A 16,224-nucleotide genomic window follows, 5' to 3' on the forward strand; every position below is an offset into this window, starting at 1 on the left:
CTAACAGCCACGTCTTGGCTAAGGGACCCTGTAGACAAGGCCAGCTACAGGCCTGCTATGCCCACAGAGAGCCTTACCCACCCCTCTTGACTTTCCCTTTACTCCCAGAACAACCATCTCTTTACAGGCATGGGGCTAGGGACATCACTGTGCCTGGGTTGGGGGATGAGAAAAGACTCAAGAGACAAAGATATGCATTTTTCAAGGCTCTAGAAATTATGGGAGCAGATGGGCTGTAGGATCCAATTTTGATGCCAGGAACATGTTTCTGTATAAAGTAAATATTTTCCCACTGTGGATCTCCGGTGAGCGTGTGGAGAAGCATATTTCCTAAAGATGCAAATAAGTCTGGTCAGAAATAAATATTGAATGGAAACGTCAAAGCCTCTAGATTTCTGCAGTTATAGACCCTGAAGACTTCTGTCCAAACAAGCAGACACACACAGGTAGATGAAGGCTTGGGGCGGGGCAGGTGGAAGGTTGAATAAAGGAAGGATACACCCATATCTTTGTGTTCTCTCTCTCTCTCTCTCTCTCTCTCTCTCTCTCTCTCTCTCGCTCTCGCTCTCGCTCTCGCTCTCGCTCTCGCTCTCTCGCTCTCGCTCTCTCGCTCTCGCTCTCGCTCTCGCTCTCTCATTCTGTGGAGGGGAGCAGGGTGAGGGAGAGAGCAAGCGAGCATAAAGAGGCATATTGACAAAGGAACTACTGTTATGTGTGGCCAAAGACTGCTTTTTTTCTCTCTTGACATATATCTTGTATTTGTCGTAGACACATAATATACATATTTATGGGCTATGGAGGTGACATTTCAATACGTGTGCATATGCATGGGTAATGATTTGGCTAATTGGCAGGTTCATTACCCCAGAAATATATCATGTCGTTGTAGTGTGAATACCCAGAATCCTCTCTACTAACGGTTTTGAAGTCACAATTAAGTGTCAGCAACCACAGTGGCCTCCTGTGAAGCATGGGAGTTCGACCCTCTGACCAGCCACACCCTGAGCCTGTTACCAGCATCTCCCCACACCCCTTCTTTCAATTCAGAGGCCTGGAGTGTTTTCAATGTACCAATACTGCTTTCTGTTGCAGATCTCGCCTTGCAGATTTTTTTACCAACTGCCAGCCAGAGTCAAGGTCTGTCAGCAGCTGTCTGAAGGAGAACTATGCAGACTGCCTCCTGGCCTACTCAGGACTGATTGGTAAGACCAAGGGAAGGGGCAGGGGGTACTCTGGATTACAGACCTGTCTACTGTAGCAAGCGATGTCTGCACTTCGAAGATAATTTGGAGAAAGGGAAAAGGGAAGGAGGGAGGGAGGGAATGGATGCAGGAGAAAGGAGAAATCGGGTAATTATGGAGCAGGAAGGCTACAGATTCTAAAGGGAGAGAAGCATCTCCGTTGGGGAACTGGCCACAGAGAACATGGCTGTTCGAAGAAGAGAGCAAGTCAAACACAGTTAGTTAAATAAGGGAACTTTGGAGAACTTTGGAGCTTGGAAGTCATAAAAGCTGTTTCCAAGAAGTGGCCCTTTGGAAGTGAGTTGCCCAATACCATGGAGCTTCCTGCCATTATTGTTCTTGGTCACTTGACTCTGATGTACAGGGGATTGTTTAAGGCTAATTTTTTTTTTCTGTAACTAACCATTTGAAAGTAGAAACAGTGTTTTCTAGTTTGGGAGGCCTGTGTCACTAGGAGACCCATATTCCCAGTATTGAAGAGAATAGTGAAATTAAACAAGACCCCTGTGTATGGGGAAAAATCCAGAAAGAGGCAGACTTACATCTGGGGTGAATAGAGCTGGCAGGAAGAAAGGCAGCTGTCCCCATGTACCAGGGATTGCCGAAGCTTCTCTGTCAGGGCTCCATCACAGTTGGCATTTGAGAAGGTACATTGAAGAATGTGAAAGGCGAGAGAAACAACTGCTGTCATACAGCCCTGGCTGGGTGGCATCTCCCTGCCAGGGCCCGTGTCAGAGTCGTACACATCGCCAGCAGGAACTACCCCCCCCCCCCATCTAGAATGAGAGCATAGGCTAACCTCATCCTCAGAATGTCTTCAGTGAGAGCCTTTGGTTAAGTAAGAGAGTGTTCAGTGCAAAGCTATTTCTAGTTCTTGACACCCCAGCCACTCCCAACTTTTGAAAGGACGCCTGTGCTCCCACGTGTTATACTTCTAATAAAACTGTCACAGTTCCTCCAGGTATGCACCATTTCTGTGGCTCTAGCCAACGAGTGTACACGCCCTCCGTATTCATACTCTCCTTAATGAAGGTCTTAGTCTCTACCTGGGATTGCATATGAAATGATGGGATTGCAGAAATGACAAAAGCAATTAAGGCATGCTCACTGTTTAAAAAGGAAAAATAAAACCAGGGATGCTCCCAGAAGACAACGTTAAGTCTCTGCAGATGCAATCACTCTTAGCGCTTCAGTCTGTGTCCTTCCAGGAGTTCATGCTCATTAACTCCCCTGTGAGCAGCCAAGGAGAGGTACTGCCAGCATTCCTGTGAGATCATTCCTAGGCTTGGCAAAGCCTTTTGTGCCTGAGCATGATGAAATGGAAGGAACAAATGGTAGATGGAGTGTCTTGTGCAGGCTAAGAAATATTTCTCTCCTGGGACTGGGTCTCTTCTACGTGGTTTCCTGAGCCAGTGGTGCCTATGGTTCCTAACTTCTGCACAAAGTTTGTTCCTGACTTTCCACATGTCAGGGATCCACGGTAGATTCAGAGGTGCATTGGTCTTGATTTCCTCATTCTGTACCAGTGCCTGATGAGTTAGACCTCCCTGTATGGTGCAGATTAAATGCTCATGCTAATAATGAGATTCAAGTTCAAAAAAGTAAGACCAGTATGGCAATGACAATATGTCCTTGACCCCAGAAGAGCTTCCAAAAACTGTTCTGTTTATAGCCAAACTCATCCTCTGGATTGCTGACCGATTTCTTCTTCCTTCATAAAAGCAACTAAAAACAGAAAGTTCTTGGCATCCGTGGGCATTGCCTGGTGTGAGCCACCCAGGAGAAGACATTTGGGTTGTATTAAATATAAGTGCATTGTATATTTCTCCCAGTGGAGGACTCGCCAGGAAAGCCACAAGTCATAAGCAGGAAGGCCCACACAGCATCTCTGTGGGAACTGTTGTGGATCCATAGACAATACTTTAAGAGTCCTTGACTGGGGAAGTTCTACTGTTTCTTCCTTTTTATTCTTTTCTTTTATTCTTTCTTCTTCTTTTGATAGGGTCTCATGTAGCCAAGAATGACCTTGAACTCCTGATCCTCCTGCCTCCATCTCCCAAGTGCTGGGATCACAGGTATGCACCACCAAACCTGGCTCATGGTGACTGAACTTCAGGCAGGCTCGACAAGACAAGCACTCTACCAGCTGAGCTGCATCCTCAACCCAATTTCCATTTCTTTCACACCTTAGATGAGTTTATTTAAATCAGTTGAGGATCTGGGAAAGGAAGCCTCTTTATGTACATCTGTAGACATTCAGGCTCTGGGGACCTTATTGGAGGCGTCTGCGCTTCCCTGTGTTACCCTAAAGAAACCATTTGCCTCTGAGGAAACTGGATTAAAAGCCTTAAAAGAATTCTTAAGTTATGTGCACCCAGTACTATTTATGAAGATTAATGACATTTTCAAGAATATGCAAGGGATTTTGCAACTCATACATTCTAAGTTAATCTCGCCTTCTCCATGACATCCATACATTTGTGCAGGAAGAAAATACCCTAAATACAGCCCAAGGAGTTTGCTTTTAATTTTTAAAGTAAATGTATAAATTATTTTATGTGCTCGAGATAAATTGCCAAGAAAATGCACCGCTTAACTTAATTTCCCACCCGGCAAACACAGCCTTTGCAATTAGCTGTGGTATTTCTACCATCAGACCAACATTTGTTTCTTTTTAGGCCACAGAAAAGTCCATGTCAGCACAGGAGGACAACTGCCTTGTCTCTCTCTCTTTCAGGCACGGTCATGACCCCCAACTACATAGACTCCAGCAGCCTCAGTGTGGCCCCGTGGTGTGACTGCAGCAACAGTGGCAATGATCTGGAGGAGTGCTTCAAGTTTCTGAATTTTTTTAAGGACAATACATGTCTCAGTGAGTTTTTAAAAAATAAGAAGCATGCCAACGCATACATGTTTTCCTCTTTGAGCTAAAGCACTCTGTTCTGTTCCTCCATCCCCCTCCCCTCCCCTTTCCTGGTGGCTGGTGGTGACTCTTGCTTCTTTTGGCACACTCAGTGACATGGCAGGGCGTCTCACAAGTGATGAACTGGGTGCCACCAAGACTGTGCTCCCAAAGGCCTACGAGGACAAGAGATTCAAATAACTGAGGGTGTATTATGTGGAAAGAGAAATTCTACTCACAGATCGAATTTTGATCTTGGCAGCCAGTGTAGAGTCCATTCCCAAGTTCTGAAAACCTGGTAGGAATGTACAATGTGAAAAGCTCAAACAAGGTGGATAGGACAGGCCTCCAAAGACTGTGGGGAAGTTAGAATGTTGACATCAACAGCCCCTCACATTGCGAGGACTGGCTCCGAGTAGAAGCGATGGATCTGTCTTGGTGGGGGAATCTGGCATTGTGGCGGGTACACTCAGCATGTGGGTCATCTTGGGATCTGAGCTGAGCCCTTGTAAGCAGGGTGCTCTTCTTTGGGAACAGGACTAGTTACCGTTGTGGTACTCTTTAGGCAACTTAGAATCATGCTTGACACAGGGATTGGGATATACAGATGTGAACCTGGGCATCCATCAGCAAAACTTAAAAAGTAGGACACTAGGTCTCCCTCGCTCACCCATGATGGGTGAGCGTGCTCTGGATGACTGTCCAGATGAGACACAACTCCTGTTGTAGGGAGTGTAGAGTTCATGCAGTTTCATTTTCTGTACTCCACACAAGCCACATGAGATCCCTGGGAGATACGGGTATCATATCCATGTCACAGCTGAGCAAAAGAGGAATATTCTCATGGACCCGGAGTGATAGAGTTAGGATATAAAGCTTTAATCCTTGTGCAGGCCCCTGCCTCGCAAAGACCTTGTTTGTGGCTAGTATTGAAGGAGCTACTATTAGAAGCGTAATCCTGAACATCAGGTTCAGCCATCCCCCTGAAGAACTCTGTCCTCAAGTGATAAATTCTGCATGATGCTATATGCTTACTGGCTTTTGAAGAATTAGCTGGTAATTTATCAACTTTTTGGAAAATACCTCATGGACATTTCACTAAAATTTCTACATCATTTCCTCCCTTGAAAAGTAAAACCCAACTTGCTTGATAGGTGCTTCAAACAGTGCAATTGGAATGCCTTAGTCTGGTTCTCCTAAAAATAAAATGATCTTTTGAGTTGTTAGGTTGCATTCAGACCCACAAAATGTGCCGTGAATGTGGAGGCATTTGCTGAGACACTGGGTGTGCCAGCATGTTAGACTTGGACCCCTTGTTTAGGCTTCATTTTATGCATTGTTTTTATTTCCACTTCCTGTTCTCTTCTGGTTGAATGCAAGTTTAAGCAAAAATAAAGCAATGGAAAATTTGTTCCTCAGAGAGAAATTAAAGTTGTTCCTCTTTGGCAACATTTCGGTAAAGGGGAGAATAGTCTTATTAATGACTTCTAAATAAAAACAAATGCCAAAGGCAGCCAACAGCTTTCATAATCGTTCCATTTATCCTGGTTTGGATGGGGCACAGGACCAAAATGCAGTGTCTTACACAAGGGCCTGACCTAGAAGTTATTACTGTTTTTTGAATGTGACTTCTTCCTTCTTCCAAGTAAGCCAGACTTCTCTCAAATCTGTCTACCCTGAACTCAACTGCGGCTAGTGGTTTGGCTATAGTTTGGGAGTGGAAGATGGTCATTTTAAGGCCGATTCATGGCACATAGGTATATAGGGATGAGAGAAGACTAAGGTTAAGGAGGAGGTGGGAGCGGACTTGTGTCAGGAAAGCAGATGCACCCTCCTCCCAGGGGCCTCCCTGAGCCACTTTATCTAGACACCAGCCTCCTTTCTCCAGCATTCCTCATGCCCCTCCTGGCTTCATTGTCTCTTAGCATTTACCATCACCCACGCACGTGTGGAAGCTTCTGCTTTTTCGCCTTCCTGGCCAGAAGTTCTGCTTGTGGGTATGGCTTTGGTCTTACTTTGCTGTCACTGCTGTTCAAGACCTCATGCTTAGTACATGGAGCTACACCTGGAATTTAGTAGTTAGATCTGTAACCTTGCAGTGAATGAAGAAGAGAGTAACTGAACTCAAGGGGTGAGGTCGGCACACCTGGGAAAGAAGGGTCGTCTTCACAAACGGCAACTTTCTGTGGTGCGTTCGCCCTTCTCGACGCTCTGTGTAGCACTTAAACCACAGTCCCTCGCTAGAACCATGCGTTGCTGCGTTTGTATGTTTGGAAGCTGCCTCTCACAGATCCTCCAAAACGTAGACGCATAGAAAACAAGCTTCCAAATTTGCTAAACTTGAAGGATAACAATTTTGAGACAAAATGTCACTTCCAAGGGGAAGATTAGACTTCAGTTATTCTTTCTTGTATATCAAAAACTGCCAAGTAAGCGTCATATATTAGCAATTTGCACTTTCAGGTCCCAAATGAAGGAGTTTGATTTCTTATACAATGAATATGAAATAAAAAAATTCCTAAATCCAGGGCAAATCCCCGAAGACCTGATTAAAAACTGTTTTTTATTCATTTTGGGAAGGGAACAACACACAACCAATTTACTCTTGCCATAAAAACAATCTAATCCCATGAAATTATAATAAGCTTTGAAAGTTTCACGTTTCGAACTTTTCATTTAGACAGGGCTGTGCCTATCTAATTATGCAGATTCTGTTTGGAAGACTGGAAGCAGAAAGGAGAAAAATAATCACACTTAAATTTTCAGTAGATATCGATGAGGTTTAAGGCAGATTTTTCTTCTGAAGAAACTGGCTGCAGTTTGCTGCCTGGGAGTGTTAGGGCTGCCTCAGCTTCAGGGGAAAGAAAACGATGCCAGTTCATTTCCATTCAGTGTAGAATTCTGACACAGCATAGGTATTTCGTTTTTCCTGGAAAAGTGATGTAGCTATGATGCTACTTCTGAGTTTGAGGATGTCTTTCAAAGGGCTCCATAATAAATACTTGCTTTATGTATAGTATAGTAAGTGTCTCGCTCAGTGTTTAATGAATGGGTTGATTTTTGAGCACCTGACTTAAGAGATTGGCTCTCAGAACCAATAATTGGATGGGTAGATGGGTGGATGCATGGATGGGTGGGTGGGTGGGTGGGTGGATGGGTGGATGGATAGATGATGGGTGGGTGGGTGGGTGGGTAGATGGATGGATGATGGGTGGATGAGTGGGTGGGTGGGTGGATGGGTGGTTGGATGGATGATGGGTGGATGAGTGGGTGGGTGGGTGGATGGGTGGATGGATGGATGGATAATGGGTGGATGAGTTGGTGGGTGGGTGGGTGGGTGGACAGGTTTGTTCTGGGACATCCAGTGCTGTAACCAGAGTTGCTCTTGTGCCTCTTTGGCTGTATGCATCCTGCACGTTATGTTTGCTCCTTGCTTCTGAATGAGATTTCCTTTTGTTTTACTGCAGAAAATGCAATTCAAGCCTTTGGCAATGGCTCAGATGTGACCATGTGGCAGCCAGCCCTCCCAGTACAGACCACCACTGCCACCACTACCACTGCCTTCCGAATCAAGAGCAAGCCTCTGGGGCCAGCAGGGTCTGAGAATGAAATCCCCACACACGTTTTGCCACCTTGTGCGAATCTGCAGGTGAGAAGTGGGTCTGGCTTTCCCCTTAGAGCTGGCTTCTGGGAGAACATGCGCTTATTGTCTGAAAGATACACAAGGACAGCGGCAGTGCCACCCAGATTTGAATCATTTTTCAAAACAAAATCTTTGCGTGTGCACGCGTGTCCATATGTTTGATGTGGCAGCCCCATGTGCATGAGGAAGTCAGAGTACAACCTCGGTGTCAGCCTTCTTCCATGTGAGCCAGCTTAGTTACGAGCTTTGGGGATTATCTCTGCCTCCCACCTCCTTGTAAGAGCACTGGGATTCCAGACCCGTGTTACTGTGTCTGGCTTTCCCTGGGTTCTGGAGATCTGTTCTCAGGTCTTCACGCAGGTATGGTGAACACTACCTGTTGAGCTGTCTCCCCAGCCCCAATTTGAATCTGGAAGTTGCATTATAAACATCATAAGAGGAGACTGTGATGTCTCATAGAGTGAAGGAAAGGATGGACTGTGGAACTGACTGCTACTCACTGAAGATGTGACTTTGGTCAAGGCTCTATAAAGTGAAGAGTCTGGGCAGATGTACCACTAAGGATTTTTTTGGGGGGGAGGGTGGTTATAGAGTTGGGTTGGCTGTCTATATTTTTGGCTGATTCCGTGTTCCTGATAAAGCCACAGCATATCAAAGAGAGAGTGTTCTTGGCTTGTCACCCATCACAGCCATTCAAACATGGCATGAAATGTTGACCTGTCTCTGAGGGGAGTCCGAGGCAGTGTTACTAGCTGCTGCATAGAGTCCTGGTGAGGCTAGTTATTTACAAGGCAAAAAGCAAATGCTATTCCAGAGTAAGAAGAGTTGCACAGTACCGTGAAAAACCTTATATGTGCACAAAGGACAGGGAAAGAGATCAAGATGCTTCTTGAAGACCAACCCAGGTGTGCCTGAGTTGAAGCAAAGTATAAACATGGCAGTTTCCCCCCTTCTGTCAGAGGGTGTGTTTGTTCTGACATTTTATTGAATTTCCATAGTAGTGAGTATTCAACTGTCTACAAGACATTAGTGAAGTTGGAGGTTTTCACAGGTTCTAATGCACTTAGGCTCCTTGGGTACTCTCCTGGTGGCTGATGGGGAAGGGCAATTACTGTGACATGGTGGTCTAGCTCTTGCATCTGAGGACCCAGGCTTCTAGAAAATGATGTTTCTACTCAAGTGTGCAGAGCTGGTGGGTCACAGAAGCAGTGCTGGGAATCCAAGAATGGCATCTGTCCATGTTGTTCCTATATGCTGAGGGAAGAGGTAACTATATGATGGCTTGTGGTAATACATGGTGCACCTCAATAAAACTTACCTGGGGATCAGAGGACAGAGCCAGCCACTAGACTAGACATAGAGGCCAGACAGTGATGGCACACACCCTTCATCCTATCACTCGGGAGACAGAAATCCATCTGGGTCTCTGTGAGTTCATGGCCACACTGGGACCAGAGCCAGGCATGGTGGCACACACCTTTAGTCCCCACACTTGAGATCTCATGCCTTTGCTTGAGAAACACACATGCCTTTAATCCCAGGAAGTAAAATGGCAGGGCAGAGAAAGGTATATATGGAAACAAGAACTCCCGCTCTTTAGACTGAGGATTTCCTGGAGGTGAGGTAGTGTCGGCAGCAGTTCAGCTGAGTCCCATTCGGGTGAGGACTGAGGCTTTCATTCTGAGGAAACAGGATCAGCTGAGGAGTTGGCGAGGTGAGACTAGCTGTGTGTGTGTGACTTGTTCTGTTTCTCAGATCTTTCAGCCTTCACCCCGATATCTGGCTCCAGGGTTTTTTTTTTTATTAATAAGACCATTTAGTGATTCGTGTTACATTCTGTCTTCTGCCATGCCAGGAAAAGGGGTGGTTGGTCTATATGCTGTTGTTTTGATTGTTACAGGGTCTCATGTGACCCTTACTGACCTTGAACTTGCTATGTAGGTAAGGGGGCTTATCAGCATGTGCCACCAAGGGTGCATGCAGAGCTGAGGTGGAACCCAGGACTGTGTGTGTGTGTTACTCACAAGCCATTGTGACGGGGCCTCACTCGTAGCACAAAAGTGCCTCTCCTCTTCCTCATCCCCGGCAAGGCTCAGCTCCTCTGGGGCATTCTTAGGAAAGCCTTCTTCATCCACAGGCGCTGTGTCTGGAAAGTGTTGAGCAGTTTTCCCATCTACTTTGTATGACACTGCTTTGCTCTCCGCGCCCTTCATCTGAGCTTTGGCTTCTGTCTGCTTAGTCCTTCTGGGTCCTCCTTCTCCAACACACAGTCTGAGACATACTCATTCACACCAGACAGCAGGGAGAACTCAGATCACACAGCTCAACAGCAAGCCCAGTGTCCTTTGGATTTGTGAACCACTTTCTGAGCCTTAGCATCTCCAGGTCCCCCTCTGCAGAGAAAGTCAGAGCTGGGAGGCAGCACAGGAAGTGGTCAGTGGCACCTACTGCTCCATTCTGCAGCAGGGCCCCGAGTCTGAGAGAAGAGAAGGGATTGGTTGAGTCTCCCAGACTGGTGACTCTGACATTAGAAATGGCATGGTCAGTTTCTTCTCTGTTTCTGGTCAGGGCTCTGGCCTTGTCTCCCCCCCCCCCCTTCCTGCTGCACACACAGTCAGCCTTGGCTCTCTGTGCCTCCCACCCTCAGATTCCAGTGTCAGTCAACACAGCCGCCAGATGAAGGATAAGAGCTTGCCGTCACACGCTGATGAAGATGGGCCAGGGATGCTTTCTGATCAGTGAGGAAGGGGAATTGGGCTTCAGCAAGATCATTCTGTACTCATTTGGACACACAAAGGGTGACGCAGATGCCACCCACAGTCTGTTATTAACTTTCCTCTGACTTAAAAACTGCGTAGACCTGAATATTCCAGAACTAAAACAGAAAGTCACTCCTCAGTGAACAGAATCTCATGGGCAAGATGCAGCTTGCCCACAGTTTCAGAAGGTCAGATAGGGTAACTAAGTGACATCTCAGATTGGAAACCATGGCACTCCAGTTTCCTCATCCTTTGAGTGGAGACTCTCTTAGCCATAAAATGTGTCCTCTGCTTCTCCAGTTCCTTTTCTTGCCTTATCTCAGCTCCTGACTTGGGTTCTTGTAGTGAACATCTTATCTCCAATACAGACACACCCAGCCAACCCTCCCTGCCAGGAGGACTCTGTGCCGCTGCATGGTTGTCCTGGCAACACTAAGGCACACCTGAGCCTCATTCCCCAGAAACCATGCCTTTCCATTCCCTGCTGTTAGCATAGCAGTTCTGCTTTGTAAGCAGAGGAGCAAAGGTAAAACTCAAGTGTGATGTTTATCTCAGTGTTGCCTCTGTTGGCTTCTCCACTGAAAGGGCTGAAAGAATTGGATTGGCCAGGACGGAGGGCAGTCACACCTCTCTTCTGAGATACATGGTAGAGTTTAGCAGCATTCGGCACCTGGGAGAAGAGATCTCACTGAACCTGTCTTTACAACGGAGGTGTCAGGTGAGGGTGTTAGCACTGTGGCCTTAGCCAATGTGCTAACTCCTTAAGCCTCCTCTTCCTTGTCTGGTGAGCATGAGTATTGCCCAGCTGCTAGAGTGGAGGCAGTGGTGCAGAATGGATGCTCCAGAATGATACGCAAAAATGACCATCGTGATGACTGATCCTTAGTCAGTTGGTCACGTGATCTGCCGGTTACAAAGATGAATGGTGGTGCTGGGCCTTGCTCCAGAATGAGGGTCTGGGGTGTGCTGAGGAGCACTGAAGTGAGACAGACATGGCAGGTGGATGGTGGTGCATTTCACACTTTCAATATGTCACCCTTCTATCCCCTTTCTCCTCAGAGCACCTCTGTGGGGCCGACATTGCAGGCATCCTTTGCTTTCACAAATGAGATGCTTAGAGGATAATGACTTAACCAAAATCAGCATGTCTTTGGCAGACTCGTCCCAAGGCTAGAGTGTCTTTTTGTTCATTTCGTGACACTTGGACAACTAAGCCTTTCTACATTAGGAATGGAAGTGAGGAAAGAAGGAAGGGGTAGCTGCTCTAGTTCCTGCTGAAGGTCAGCCCCAGGAACGCAGCGGCAAATCTAAAGTTCATACTTCACTCAGGGCTGCTCCTGGCTCCAGGTCCAGGACACGGGGTTCCAAAGACTGAAAGTTTGCCAGTGAAAGTTCTGTAGCTTGATGACCTCTTTAGGGTGACCTACATGAAGAGTGCTGAAGGATAATTGGAGGCTGTAGTTGGAGGTTGATGACAGTGACAGTGGAGGGCCGTCACCCTGAGAACACGGTCCCTCTGGCTGATTTAGGGCTCTGCTCGGTGCAGGGCTCCCAGGAGGCTCATTCTCTACATCTGCCTTACCTCTGTGCCTGCCTGGCTATAGATGAATTACCATTTGCCAGGGGGTCCTAGAAATATCTTCTATGGTGTTTGTCCCTGATGCCTGTGTCGAGACTCAGAATAGAACTGACTGAAACCAACTTGGGATCCATTGGTAACAGATCTGGAGACAGTCAAAGACTTTGGCAGCCGTAAAGTTCACTTCCTTCGAGACGCGCCCTCTTGTAATATTTTTAAATACACAATAACATGAGAAGACTCGGGGGGTACTGGAGAGTCTGCCTTAACATTTGAGATAGACTCCTCCGTGGGAGGAAAGGAAAAGAATAAACATTTTTTCAAAAGCATGCCTAGAACCAACAGCAGATCTGCCTGGGGAATGGGTGGCCCTGGGCATGGTGATCATGGGCCCATGGGGGCTGCTGTGGAAGGCTCTAAGAAAGTTGATTGATTAGTATAAAATGTCAAGGAAATGTCCCAAGTGCTGGCCCCCTGAGGTGACAAAACACTGGGTTTGGGGTAGCCTGCCAAGCTCCTATGGCAGCATTAATTGGCAGTCATACTAGTAACAAGCATGATGCAAGCCGTGCTATTGTTAGCCTATCTCTCTGACTCGTATGAAACGGTCACACGAGAAACAAAGAAACCTTAATAATTCCCCCAATTACTTCATCATCTGTACACTTGAGTGGCCTGGCAGCTGGAAACACTTTCAGTATTTAAACCAAAAGAGTGTACTTGTCGCTTATTTAAAGTAAACATCTCCCTCTGGGGATGTAAGTGGATATTGGAAACTCGTCTGTTTGGAGTCACTGTGCCTTCTTAGCTCCAGTGCCCCCACCCCCTGTGAAGACCCCTGGATGTGGTATCCAGAGACCTCTGGGCTCCAAGTCTAACCACAGTAGCATTGCGTTGGATGTCTGGGGGGGTGAGGGTGAGGTCCCAGGATCACTAAAATCCACACAGTGTTTGTTTTTCTGAAGAAAGGGTCTCACATTGTACTCCAGTGTGACCTTAAATTTGTGTCAGTCTGCTTACCTCAGCCTCCCAAGTGCTGGGATTTTAGATATGAGTTACCACACCTTAATCAGGTTCAGTTCGTGTGTGTGTGTGTGTGTGTGTGTGTGTGCGCGTAGGCAGAGGTCAACCTCCAGTGTTATTCCTTAGGAAGCCATCCAGTCCACCATATTCTGAGACAGGGGATGGCACTTGGCCTGGAACTTTCAGATTAGGTTTGGCTGGCTGGTCAGTGAACCCCAATGGAGATTCACCTGTCACTGTGCTGGGATTCCAAGGATGCAGCTGCTTATATGTGCATTCTGATGATCAAACTCAGGTCCTGGGTGTTTGCATGGTGTGAGTGTGACTCACCAAGTTACCTCCCTAGAAAACAAGGTTTCGTTTTGTTTTAATTTTCTCCTGGGTGTTACCAATTTGTATGAGTGGGGAGCCCCCAGCTCGCCAGGCCAGGGCATCCCATGCATGAGGGAAATATGCTGGGCAGGTGCAGCAGGGGCAGCGGCTCATGGAAAGTCATTCACACCCAGGCGCTGCATCTACGTGGAAAGTTTATTATAATAGAGAGATGAAGAGAAAGATAGGAAAGAGGGAGACAAGGAAGAATGAGAAGGGAGAGAAAGCAGAGGTGTGCACTCCTCATGTGAATGGAGAAAGAGAGAGCGGAAGAGAGAGAGGAAGGGGAGGAGTTTTTCCTTAGAGTGAGGCTTTCATGTCAGGATGCAGGGCGGCTCCAAGGGGCGGGGTTTCAAGGGGTGGGTCAGAATATTAACAGTCTTCCTTTTTGATTATTATAAGAAGAGGTGAGTTATGGAAGCAAATGGGGGAACAAGGGCACTGAATTCCCGAGATTACTTCAAGTTGACAAAGAGCAAAGTGGGGAGGGGGAAACAGGAGTCCCGCAGTGGGAGATCTCAGGTGCAGTGCCTCTGTCTGTTCCTTGAGGGAGCTGAGGAGGCAGGTTGCAGCAGTGGTGTTCCAGGAGGTTGGTGGGAAATGGCACGCCAAATCAGGAGTATAGAAGCCATGGCGTCTGCTATTTCTCTGGAGGTCAGGTGGGAACAGTGAATGTGCAAAATATGCTCGGAAAAAATGGGTGGAGTCAGAAATGGGCTCTGGAGATTGTTAGTTTTCATCAGACCAGATTTCTTGATGGAGTATCAGAACTTTTTCCAGGAACCTGTAGGTATCTGTAAGACAGCTGGAATAGATTTTTATCATAGCAAAAGGGTTAAAAATCCATTTAAGGACTCTTTGTAGTCAATGTTGTATCAGTTTATCAAAATTGCATTTAAAACTTTGAACCTCTGGAGTTATATCTGAAACCAGTCTATCCTGTATCATGAAGTCTGTGAATGAGGCATACCTGTCTGTAATTTTAGCAGGAAACTTATTAATGAGCTATCTTTGAGGTTCCCTGGTGGTCTAGTGGTTAGGATTTGGTGCTCTCACTGCTGCGGCCCAGGTTTGATTCCCAGTTGTATTTTAAAAACGGCACGGGAAGGAGTCACACCATACAACAGGACCCACATAGGAGGTTTATTGAGGGGTGGGGAGAGAAGAGGGCAGGAAAGAGGCAGAGACTGGTCCCTGGGGACAAGAGAGAAATGAGATGGGAGGTGGGCAAGGCCCGCCTTTTATAAGGAAACATAGCAAATGGGCACAGGAGGTGCTCTTAGTGGCTGCAGCTGAGGTATATCCTGTCAGGACCCGAAGGACAGGCCAGGACAGATGCCTAAATGCTAACACTGGGCTTGGTTGAATCCTCAGAGCTGATAGATGTCGTGGGTTGATCCTACTGGAGACTAGTCATCGCAGCCTTTGAATTGGGCTTTGAACCTGAAATGGTGATACAGCAGGCCAAAGAGTACCTCATCAGCCCAGATCTAGCAGGATGGCTGGAGAACTGTGGGCAGTTGCCCTGTGTTACAGTGAATAGTGCAAGCCACCGAGGTAGCTTTATGTGATCCAAATGAAACACATCTGAGCATGAGACAGAAAACCATCAAGTGTCCATCCCAGATTTGGGTCCTCTCCCCTCGTCCTTGAGACAACATTCTAGAAGGAATCAGCAGAGCAGATATCTGAATTGTAGAAGATAAGAGTCGGCGCTCGTGGCCAATTTCTGTAAGAGTGATTCCTACCCAAATCAGCAGTGCAGAGTCAGCTCCCCTGCTGCCCCTGCACCCTGACATAGGTACACCCTCAGTGGTCTCTGACTGTGAGCTCATCATCACCAAGCGGCTCTCAGCAGGGACACTCGGCTCCCTCTCTGTGCCCAGTGGAGGAAGGTTGCACAGAGGGTCTGTGAAATCACTGAATCTAAGTCTACACTCCATGCTCTCCAGCATAGCTTGGACTCACTTCCCTCTAGTCCAAAGGCAGAGTCTAACTGTGAAATCACTGAATCTAAGTCTACACTCCATGCTCTCCAGCATAGCTTGGACTCACTTCCTTCTAGTCCAAAGGCAGAGTCTAACTACACTGCAGCCTGGACTCTGATAGGACGTCACCTAGGATTCTCAGATGGCTTGGAGGCATGGGGGGGGGATGACAGTTCATTTAGCTCTTCCATATTATGCTTGAGACTATTGAGTATGATTTATAGGGAGGCTTCCCTCCCTCTTCTGCTCCAGTACCTTATGGGACCCAAATAAAGTCTGTTTCAGATAGGGCCTGACCATTCCAGAACTAATTTTGAAACTTTGCAGCAGGAAGGTGATTATCCAAAACTGCTAAATACCCAGGGCTCCGCCAGTTGTGGCCAAGTGCAAATTTTTAAGTGTCGAGTTTTCAAAGGAAAGCTGCCAATGGGTGTTCTGTAAATCATTTGTGCCGGCAGACTGACCCCATTATGTCAGCTAATCCTGGAAATACAGGAGGTAAATTTAAATCTTCGAGCATGAAGCACTTAATCAATATTCTAAATGTTTTTCTTGCAATTTATGCTTGCAGAGCAATGGGGTGCTTTGGCGTCCCGTTAATCTTCCATCGGCGAAGAGACACTCGGAGAGAGGCCAGGGTGGTAGGGTTTGCTGGAGATGTCTGGTGAGAAGGCAGTCCCAGGGCAGAGAGGAGGGGGCTCATTTCTACCCCAGGTC

At 46.9% G+C, this 16,224-nt stretch overlaps 1 protein-coding gene across 1 annotated transcript in view; it reads left to right on the forward strand.

Annotated features, from left to right (window-relative positions):
* Positions 1–16,224, forward strand: part of Gfra1 (GDNF family receptor alpha 1) — a 212,691-nt gene that overhangs the window by 179,337 nt on the left and 17,130 nt on the right. Inside the window, exons 5-7 of the mRNA XM_059255991.1 lie at positions 1,093–1,202; positions 3,979–4,113; positions 7,611–7,792. Coding sequence (XP_059111974.1) covers positions 1,093–1,202; positions 3,979–4,113; positions 7,611–7,792 — 427 coding nt within the window. The remainder of the gene's footprint in view (positions 1–1,092; positions 1,203–3,978; positions 4,114–7,610; positions 7,793–16,224) is intronic.

The sequence above is a fragment of the Peromyscus eremicus genome, chromosome 1, assembly GCF_949786415.1.
Source record: "Peromyscus eremicus chromosome 1, PerEre_H2_v1, whole genome shotgun sequence".
NCBI classification, from domain to species: domain Eukaryota; kingdom Metazoa; phylum Chordata; class Mammalia; order Rodentia; family Cricetidae; genus Peromyscus; species Peromyscus eremicus.